Source organism: Centruroides sculpturatus, unplaced genomic scaffold, assembly GCF_000671375.1.
Source record: "Centruroides sculpturatus isolate CEXI.00-Female unplaced genomic scaffold, Cexi_2.0 scaffold2147, whole genome shotgun sequence".
NCBI classification, from domain to species: Eukaryota; Metazoa; Arthropoda; class Arachnida; order Scorpiones; family Buthidae; genus Centruroides; species Centruroides sculpturatus.
The window spans coordinates 49,249-60,666 of NW_019386277.1; the positions used below are offsets into that span (position 1 = coordinate 49,249).

The 11,418-nt window shown below is 29.3% G+C and overlaps 1 protein-coding gene across 1 annotated transcript; it reads right to left on the reverse strand.

Moving 5' to 3' along the window:
• Positions 1–966: 966 nt before the first annotated feature.
• On the reverse strand, positions 967–2,492 carry LOC111614372 (S-phase kinase-associated protein 1). Its single transcript, XM_023355744.1, has 3 exons — positions 2,276–2,492; positions 1,582–1,722; positions 967–1,511 (listed from the first exon to the last, which is right to left on the reverse strand). Exons 1-3 carry the CDS (start codon positions 2,480–2,482, stop codon positions 1,476–1,478), a joined length of 384 nt encoding a protein of 127 aa, XP_023211512.1. The 5' UTR covers positions 2,483–2,492; the 3' UTR covers positions 967–1,475.
• Positions 2,493–11,418: the final 8,926 nt, after the last annotated feature.

An 11,418-nucleotide genomic window follows, 5' to 3' on the forward strand; every position in this document is an offset into this window, starting at 1 on the left:
GTTTATCTTTACAATATTGTTGACACAGAAGAAAAAAAATTTGGAAATTTATGAAAATTTGGTAACAATATTTATAAACTCACTAAGCCGTAATGGTGATTTTTCCACAGCACTGTTTGTTGCTTGTGGCCATTATGGATTAAAGTGATTTTATACACATCACTATTATACAGCATACATATTATGTATTAAAAAAATCTGGTAATTTTTATTGTCTATTTATTGCAATAAATTTTGTCTGTGGCAAAATTTTACAAGGGTAGGCTATGAATTATATGAAACTGCTGCTTCATGAATTATTTAAAACCTATGGAGACAATTTAGTTAATGTAAGCAGCAGATGTTTATTTTCAAGATGTTTACTGTTAAGTCCAATTCATATTTTGAGAATGGAGAAAACTACAAAAACAAATGTACATGGTTTTCAGCTATGATCATAAAATTCTTTAAAAAATATATGCAATTATTCTTCTTGAACTTATTGAGATAATCTTTCATTTATAAAAATGAAAGATTATCTCAAAATGCACTGAGTTTAAATATGTAAATATTATTGTTATATAAAACAACATCCTGATCTTAAGTATCTAGTCAGATTAAATTGTAATAAATTAATTGTAAATTAATCTTACTGATAAAAATTGAAAATCTCTTTAGAATTAGTCCTGATAAAGGATGCTACCGAGAGAAAAGTACTAAACAGGTTAGTGCACACTTTGCATACTACTAGTCTTTAATCTTTATATACAAAAAACATTGCTATTGCTAGTCAAATGCTGCTGAAAAATTAATTCAAATTTGATCTTCAACAATTTAAGATAAATAAATTGGAAAAATATCAGAAATCTTTTAACGTAAGAATCCCAAAATATGAAAAGAACTTTATAATTTGGCTTTTGAGATTTCTATATCTGCAGCTGGCATTATAAATTACTTTTACTATAAAAAACAAAAATACAACATACATTTAGTTTTTACAATATTTTATTTTTAAGCAAGGTTTTATCAATATCAATCTTTAAAACTGAAGTTCTCACTCAATCAAACATACCCGAATACACTGTCACAAAGGAATCTTTAAATGTGAATAAAATTGATGAAAACAATCTAATGGAACTACTAAAATATTCCTTGTCTTACCTTACAGATATTTGAAAAACAATTTCTATTATTATTGTTTATTATTATATAAAAGTAGAATGCCTGAAAGAGAAATTTTGAGTGAATTCATTGAAAAAACTTTCTTCGTAAACAAAATGACAATCTAGTTCTGGAACAAAGCTGCTTTAAATATATATGTATATGTAATACGTAAATGGCACCATTAAACAGTAACAAGTAACAGAATAGATGTTCCATGTTAATGCTATCAGAAACCATTTGTATCATAATATTATATATTTCATTCTTTTTTTCACATTGACCAAATGGAAAAACACAAGGAATCACAATACAGCTGATCACATTGATATAGTTCATTTTTCTTCACACCATTCATTCTCTTTTCTGACCTGAAATTAAATTTTAAGTAATTGAAATTTTTGCAAAAGCATTTTGTATATAAAAATAGTTGCTACTTACTTGTTCTTCTTCACTGGGTGTGAAGTCATTCTTGATGTTGAATGTTTTCCTTATTTCTTCTGGAGTCTTCCCTTTGATCATGTTGGCAACTGTTTTGCATGTTACGTCGAGCAATCCTTTTATGTCTAAGTAATTAGCTGCCTATAAGAGAATTTAATGTAAATTTTACTATTGAATATGAAGCAACCTATTTAAAAAATTTTATACCAAATTTATTATAAAATGTTTTAAATAGCTAAAAACCAGGATAAATATCCTGATTTTTAGCTATTTAAAACATTTTATAATAAAAAATTTAGGTCATAAATTGATTAATCCATTAGAGTTAGTCAAACTGTCCTGCAGAACCAAAAGATTCCACAAGATGGAAGGGGCTCCGAGAAACATTTAACTTAGGTCACGCACATAGGACCTCATTACTGTTATTAATCAATCATTCAGCCACAGAGTGCACGGACAATACATCACTGCTTTACTCTGGAAGCTTTTAAAAAAGGTATACTTGCTGCTATTTCATTCTACTTTTGATTTACTTTATCTACTAAAGAAATTATTTTATATGTTAAGGTACTGGATATTTTAATTCAGCTTTGTGGAGATGTGTTCTTAGTTGTCTGTATCGTTTTAGGGCATGTTAAAAAAAAATGAAGAAAAACCAATTTATTGTATCCCAAGCTGCATAAATAATTCTTACCAGAATTAACTCAAATAATGTGCCCTGATCAACTTTTAAAAAATCAGCATCCCAAGAGCTTATATCATCTGTCCTCTTCTCTTTATTTTCATCATCTTCTGGAGGAAGAGGATCATCTTTGTGATACGTAGCCCACTGGATCACCTTCTTTAAAATAACTGAATTCACATTTGGAAGAGGTATAACATCCTCTTCATCTTCATCCATGCCAAGATCTACATTGAAATAAAAAAAAATGAGTAAGCTAGTACTTATTAATTCTGAAAATATTTTAAAAACATTAATAAAATTTTGATGTTCGAAAATAAATTAAATTGCTTATTCTGTAACATAAGAATAATAATAATAATAATGAGTTGATTAGTCTGACAATAAATAAATGTTTAACTCAGTTAACTGGAGTTCTGACTCATGTTGAAAATTCATTTGCAAATTAAGTAAATTAATTATAAAACACTCAATTTTCTTGGAATCTATTTATGTTAAATCTGTTATAGGTAATTTGACTTTATTATACATGCTTTGGATTGCTATTGCATGATCAAAACTCAAATATTAGATATTTTAATGCAGTGGGGTTTCAATAAGTGTCTTGCATCAGTTTGTAAATAAAAGCAAATCTATCAAAAATAGATACTTTGATAGTACTGCACTTTCTGCAGTCAATTTAATTATAGTAATTCATAATTACGAAGTTAACAATAAGACCAAATTCTAAAAAACAAAATCTTAAGCCAATTATGAAAAAGTTAATACAATGCTTAAGAATTTTTTTTTTATATACATAGGTTGTCTAAAAAGAAACCAAAGTTTTGCTCTAGAAATATAATTAGTTGGCACAAGTACTAACAGTCAAAATTATATTATCAATGATGTGCAACAGCATTTGAATCAGTTCATAACAATCCTTTGTATAGCATGAAAGGTAAGAGTTATTTCATGACCCTTGTCAGAAAATTGCAATGGAGCAATGTGTCAATGTTAAATTCTGTGTGAAACTGAAGAAAAGTTTACTGAAACATTAAGTTACATTAAGTTTATATTCTTGTCCTAAAATTTAATTTAAGGACAAGGATATAAACTTAAGGCTTGTTGCAGAACCATCTGCATTAAGAATAAGAATAAGACTTGCTGCATTAAGTTTAGGCACATGTCTTTCGATGGCGTGGTAGGCTCCACTGGACAATGATATTTAATTTTCAAGTGTATTTAAAGTGGAACACATGCATTCCCATTAAGATGTTTAAAATAAGATTGAACAATAGGATTAGTTTGAATGTGCATGTACTGTATGTATGGTATCCGAAATCTATTACCATTCAATTTATATTTGAATGTTAATTGCCAGTTTGTTTCGAATAAAAAAAGAAGCCTGAAGAGCCCAAAAGAGGTTACAAAAACGTTCGCAAATGTTAATCGTATTCACACCAGTTAATTGGTTAATGTGAATTGCACTTTTTACAATCATTATGCTCAGGACATCATCAAAATGGATCACTGCAACCCAAATTCTCTTGAAAACATTGTCATGGGTGCTGCCAGTACAATCCATTGACAAATGTCAAAATACTATATGGAAATCATTACACTAGCCTATACATTAAAACTTTGCTTCCAAAAATCACAGGTCAAGACCATGCTCATCTGTTTTTGACTCCAAGGGCATCAGGCAATGGCCAGAATGTCACTAAGAAATATTGTTTGGTTATTTTGTAATGTCTTTGAAATCAAGTTTTACATATACAGCTGGAGTATTGTGCTCAAGAAAGTTGGCCACAGTTAAACAAAAATGCACCTCACACAAGAGCATTGCTGTTTATCAATTTTTGGCTCAAAAGGTATTGTAATCCTTGACCATCCATCCTATTCTCCTGATCTGGCTCCCTCTGACTATCTTCTGTTCAATGAAACTTAAAATTCCAATGAAAGGGACTCGTTACAAAGACATTCCCGAGATTGCTGTGACTACAGTACTAAACCTGGTGCCAAAACAAGAGCTGAAAATTTTTTTTGTTTTGATTCTTAAACACTATGTAATGTAATAAATTCAAAATACCCAGTTACACATAACAGTAAAAAATAATTTATTTAGGTCATTTAAAATGAAAAATGTTTAACATATACAGTATAATTTATATTGAACACCGTGAGCAAGGAATTCATGAAAGGAAATTAAAATATTTTCAAAAACAGACAAATCTTTAATTGGATATTTCATATCCTAAGCTATGTGTATCCTAGGGTTAATATGTTAGCAATTTCAAATAAAATACTTCCTAAAATATCCTATTATGTTTTTTGTTGTTAAAAAATTAGTGATGATAAAAAGAAATTTTAGGATTTATTACAGAATTTTAATATATTTCATAACTGCACTTACCTTCGAACATTGTTTTTATAGTTACAGAAGCTTTGGCAATTTCAACATCCACTTCAAAAATTTCACCATCTGAACTCTGAAGCTTGATATTAGGCATCTGAAAGATTTTTATTATTAAATTTAATTTAGTATTAGAAAAAAAAATGAAAAAATCTGTCAGTTTTCTATAAATTTTAAAACCAAAAATATGTACATTATTATCCACCTATATTTTTCATTTATTTCAGGAATGACTAATCTTACTTTGCATTAGTGTTATAATTTTTATCTGTATTAGCAGAATCTAATTCACAGGAATGAAAAATTTTTGCATAGAAATATACAACGCTACATTAGATAATGAAGATTTAACCGAGAATTATGCAGGGTGTTTATAAATGAATGGTGCAGTTTTAAAAATTAATAATAATCTATTTATTACCTTATATGGGCAAACCTTACAGCACAAGCAGCTGCAACTGTCCAAGTTCACAGAAATGCACGCAAACTTCTTAATTGTGTTCTTTACCAATGTAGGATTGGATGTGGTGTAACAGCAGACAACAACCCGCTCCCCTGGCCACCCTGCTCGCCAGATTTAACACCCTGTGATTTCTTTTTGTGGAGTTTGTTAAAGACCAAGTTTATGTACTGTCAATGCCCTTCTCTCTTGAGGAACTGTGTGATTGGATAAAAGCATGCACTGCAGACCATCACAGAGGACACGCTACCCCATGTATGGGAAGAATTTTAACACCATGTAGATGTGTGTCATGTGACCATGGGTGCACATACTGAAGGATTGTGATTAATGCATAAAAAACTTGTAGTTGCAGCTTATGCTGTAAGGTTTGCCCATATAAGGTAATAAATAGATTTATTATTAATTTTTAAAATCACACCATTCATTTATAAACAAAATTAAGGTGATAAAAAATATAAGTCATTCTGATTTCCATTTCACATTTTTTATTTCAAAGATATAGAATATAAAAAATATAAAAATTAAGTGTTATTCTAAAAAAACTATAATAATAACTTTTATAAACAGAAATAAAATACAGAAAAATAAAAATACAACAGAAATTATATATAGTACCTAATACCATTTTATTCATTACCATTTTTTAAAAAATAACTTCTCAAGAAACTTAAATTATTTAAAGTCTTATCTCCTAATTTTGATCTAATTTTTGTACAAAATAATCCGGGTTAGGTTAAGTTTCTAGACTTTTTCGGACATCATCTTTAAGTAATAAAAATCTTTCCAGCATGTTTAGTAAGCTATTCCACCGGGTTCTACAATCTAAAATTAAAGAAAGTTCTTTTCGTGAGAGTAATGGGGATTCCCCACGAAAATAAGGTTAGAATAATACATATTTTGCACAATCGTAAGGCATAATGTTAGAATCTTGTAATAAATATTTGTATTTAATTATTTTAAACAGTTGTTAGAAGTAAAAAATTTATTTAAGGTACAAATTTTAATGTTATTTTGCAATAATATTGCTTTAATGTCCTGTCATAATGTGGTGTATTCAAAATTGCTATTAATTTAAAAAGTACGTGAAATATTTACGTATTATTATTTTTAAATATTAAAAAAAAGATATTTACTTAATCTTTAAGAAAAACGTTGATTGTAAAGATTTTAAACCTTTAAAAATCTCAAAAAACGGCAGAGCACAAATCACATATGCTAACTAGAGCTTTCTGTACAATTTACAGTGCCTCTCAAACCCAAGAAACTTTAAATTAAACAAAAAATATCTCAAAATTAATAATTAGTTATATTGTTGCTTACACTTGCCTGTTTTTTATTTTCAATGTCCCTTTAGCTCTTTTAAATATCTATAAACACAATATTTTCTACATAAAAATTTCTAGTATGAATTTTTCATTTACTGGTAAGTTTACCGAATGTTTTTTCGTCAATTTATCGGTTAACCGGTAAATCGGTATATATTCCGTAATTATCAATATGTGAGATAAGCAGGGGGTCAGGGGTTAATTTAATTCACAGTTTAACTCATGTTTCTTCTATTATTCCGATTGGGGGCTCGTTTGAATGGGGGAGACGTAAATAAGTGATAGGAGTCCGCGAGGAAACTAGAATCAAGTCCCATTAGCAAATTAACAATAATTTTAATGAATCACAAAGAATACAAATGAACTAAATATATCTAGCTATGATTAAACCTTAAACTAAACCTTAAACTAGATCCCTAAAGATGAGAGAGTGTTTACAAACAATATTACATTTTATTGTATTACCTCTGTGATAACTTGACTTAGGCGATTCGTAATCTTGGGCAGAAGTTACTTGTAAGAGAAACTATGGCACTTAGTTTAACAAGGACCTTGCTGGAGCACTGAAGAGCTGAAGTGACCTGAGTGTAGCAAGTATCCCCTATTTATACTTTTCAATTCTCCAGATCTCTTCCAATGGAGATCAAGCTCAAAGATCATCTGACTGGGTATTGTCAATGAGTCTTTTGAGTTAGTCAGCTCTTTTAGTCATGGGAGATAACAATCGCCCATGACTAAAAGAGGGATTAACATCTCCCATTGGGAGAGAATTGTTCCTTGTTTTCTTTGATGTGTAACTTTGATAATACAGTTGTCCTTTGATAATCTGACAGATATGGGACCAAAGGGGTGTCGGATTACCGAAAGTGATTACATACTTGGCATTACTTTGCTAGCAGTAGCCTACAATATTCTCTACTCCAACTGTTTGAACAGAACTGCTTACGGAAAACACACGAAATGTGTGTCATCGTGAAAGAATTGGGTGGGGAGATTCATGTTGCGACATGCTTCTGTGCAAGCAGACACGTAACGGGGATGGGGATTACGGTGACCTTGGTGGGAGATGCATCGGACTACTGAGCATGTTGGATGACAAAATGTCAGGCTATCAAGGGACAACTGTAATTTCGATTTATTATATTTAACTTTTTAACATTTTTCTCTGTCCATTTTCTAGAATATTTTATCTAAAACTCGAAATATCACAAATATATATTTTTACATTTAATATTATTATTCTGTTCGTTTTTCAATATCTTAATGATTGTAAGCAATTCTTCACCAGTTTCAATCTCAATACATCAAGTGGCACAACACTGTTTAAAAATTTCACATTTTGTTTTAACTTTGTTATGCAAAATCCTAATATTGCATTCAGAACCATTACATAAAGGTAATCTTTATTACAAGAATTACATATTTGAATTATTAAAATTGTATGAAAGTCAGGAAAACAAATGTGAATGACATATAATACAGTAGGTTGTTTTTTGTAGGAATTGTTATATGCGGATGGAGAATGGTTAAATTAATCCATTCCTAATGCCCCTAATCTCAATTCAGTAAATCATGCTTCTCTAGTTTGACGTTCCAAATGTGGAAAGCTAAGTATGACACTCGTCATGACAAATAACCTGGTTTGCATGTATTTTTCTCAAAATAGTATACTATATATGATAATAAAATTTTGCTCTATACATTCAGAGAAACATTGGATTAAAGTGTTATTTGTTATAGTAAAAATGTCCACTTTTTTAAATTTTAAATGATTATGTAAGCATCTAGGGCATCATCCAGCAGCATTTAAGATAGAGCACAAACATCATCATCATCATCGCAGCCATTTTTAAATATAAATGGCAGCATGTTATATATCTAATCATGTTTCTGTATCATAAGAAAATCATTTACTGTAAATCACTGAATACAAAAGTAAAATTAAAAGAACTTTTATATTATATTCTTGATGTATAAAGTACAGAATAATTAAAATTGCGCACACTATTACATATCCTTCCATTTGTTAATAGCATCAAAAATTAGTCCTGATTACCAGGTCCAACCTGATACTTTAATGGAGATTATTCACTTTTGTTGTGGGGAGTTGATTAACTGGTTTTGAAATAAAATTCCTTCTAAAAAAATAGAAAATCTGCATTCAAGTTCATTTTTTAAAACATCCTTTATGTAGTACTTTTATCATGTTTATTCTTTTAGTCATGAATGAATGTAATTGTCATGAATGAAATTCACATTTATACTCATTAAATTTTTTAAATAAAATTTTATAGTAGTTTTAGAAGACACTTGCAATTTTTATATTAAAATAGTCAACATTTATGCATTTTTTTAATAATGTCAAATTTACTTTGAAATTTATTTACATTCAATACAATAAATAATTTCAGCTGTTTCAATATTGTTAGCTTGTTATTTCTTTTATAAACATCCAGCTAAGATTCATTATCTTAAACAGCTTTTAGGAAAATTTTTCTTTTACTACAAAAGAACTCATACTGACAAAAGATTCAGCAAGATATCTTATCAACTGCATCTAACTTTTTGAGATGCACTGATGCATAAAAGCTGTTAAGAGACAACGCAGATAAATTAATACAAGCATTCTAAAATTTAAACAATTTGAATAATTAAGTAAAATTTTATAGAAAATTTTTAAATGTGAATTGCAAACTGTACATGTGATAAAAATACTCTTAATGATGCAAATGTTTACACTAAATAGATAATTTGGCATAACAAATCTATAGGATTGCTTTAACATTTCTAATTATTTTTCCTAGAATGAGATTGAAGTTCTTAAAATTCCTGAGCATGGTGATATTTCCTTTCTTCTGTTCAAAATAATAGGTGAGAGACAAACAGTAATTTATACATGTTAGTGATTTAGAAAACAAGAATTTATTTCAAATGGATTGAGTTCTAGTCATGCTCAGAACCAATGCAAGTTCTAAGGCAGTGGTTCCCAATTAGTTTTTCCTGCGTACTACTTCAAGAAAGAGCTCAAACTCGCGTACCCCTTATAGCAGAAATTCATATTAATCCATACTAATATTATAAATTCGAAAGTATTGCTGTCTGTCTGTCACCTTTTCACGTCTAAACCACCGAACAAATTTTAATAAAATTTCGCACAGAGATAGCTTACATGTTGGAGATGGACATAGACTACATTTTACTGCGAGAAAATATCTTACTCCCACGAGAAAATTCGATATAATGCGGGCGAAGCTGTGGATAGACAGCTAGTGATAAATAGAATAAGTTTTTTTTTACATTTATTACCTTTAAAATACAATTCTAATAATAATGAAAATAACATAAGGTTATTTAATTTTAATGTGACAAATGTGCACGATTTTCTTTGCACAAATTTGCAAAATCTGGTTGCTTTTTGATCAGCTTTAGTCTCGAGTCATCTTCGAGTTGAAGTTAGTGACGATGTTTAGTTTTCATGTTTGTCATGGCCGAAAATCCGCTCTCGCAAAGGTGTGTTGTGCAAAATGGTAGTAAATATTTTATTGCCGCTTCGCTGACAAGATGATAATGATAATTGTAAAATTAACTCAATTTGTGTTAATTGTATAATTTTTGTTTCTTGCGTAAGAACTTCATTTAGGTATTGTCACGAATGCATTTTTTAAAATGAAACTTCGAGATTATTTTTAGTCATAAATAAACGAATTTGTGCATTCGACATCATTTTGTAAATTGCCGAATTTTTGATGGTCCATCCATTATTTTTGATCGCTTCATCTCATGCATTTAAATTTTAAATCGACCGATTTTAGATTGCCACGCGTACCCCTTCATGAAATTTCGCGTACCCCCAGGGGTACGCGTACTACTAATTGGGAACCACTGTTCTAAGGGAATAAATCTTAACAGAAAAATCTCTTCAAGAAAAGATAGTATCAAATTAACTAATGGGTGTATTTACTTTTGTCAGCACGCTCAGCGTGTATACTTTCACCAGATCGCCATGCTCATTGGCATTTACTTTAGAGCTACGTGACATCATGTTTAGCAAAATCGGTAAGCTCAGAGTGCTAGCTAGCTCGTTGTCGAGCTTTTGCGCTAATTCAATATGGCTGCTTCAATGGAAAAAAAATCACTTTCTGTACAAAGTAATGAAAATGGAATTATTTTTGGAAAAATAAATGGCAGGAAGTATTTTTATTGGTAAATTTCAATTATTTGTTGTATAAAATGTTTACAATGATCTTTTTTTATTGTAAGGTTCAATAGTTTTAGATGACTTTTTTCATAAACAGATGTGAAAAAAATTAAGTTCAACTCATTGCTTATAATAAAAAGCAAAGTTTACCTTGTATGTGTTTCAAATCTTCAGAAATGTTATGTTTAGAGCACTAAATAAATCGTGAAGAAATGAACAGCATTAATAATAATGCAAAACTACATAAGTTTGTATACTTGAATGAATTTTTACTTACACATGGGAAATGACTTGAAGAAATTGTATCATTTGAATACCATGTTTTTTCATTACAAAGTAAACTTATATGATGACAGAGTAATACTTATTTCTATTGAAATAGGCTACTGCTTCTTCAGTTGATGTCTTAATAGCCATATGCTTTTCATCAATAGAGCCTCTAATTCCAGGAAAACCAGATTGGGTATAAAAAATTTCATTATTCTTATATCATCCTGCTCTGTGATGGCCAAGAGATTATTTTTTCATTTTCATTTAACACTAAGAGAGAATTAACAATTTTATTTAAAATATTCCACAGAGTCCATCTAGACCTATTAAAATAATTGCCAATACCCTTAGAGAAAAGAAAGAAAGAAAAGAAAAAAAAACAAGTTTTGTATTTAATATTAATTATTTGTTGATTTTAAACTCAGTTTATTTACACCATAAAATAGCAACATCACATCCATTCACTAGGTAATAAAACTGCATTAAATATGTATTATATATATGTAT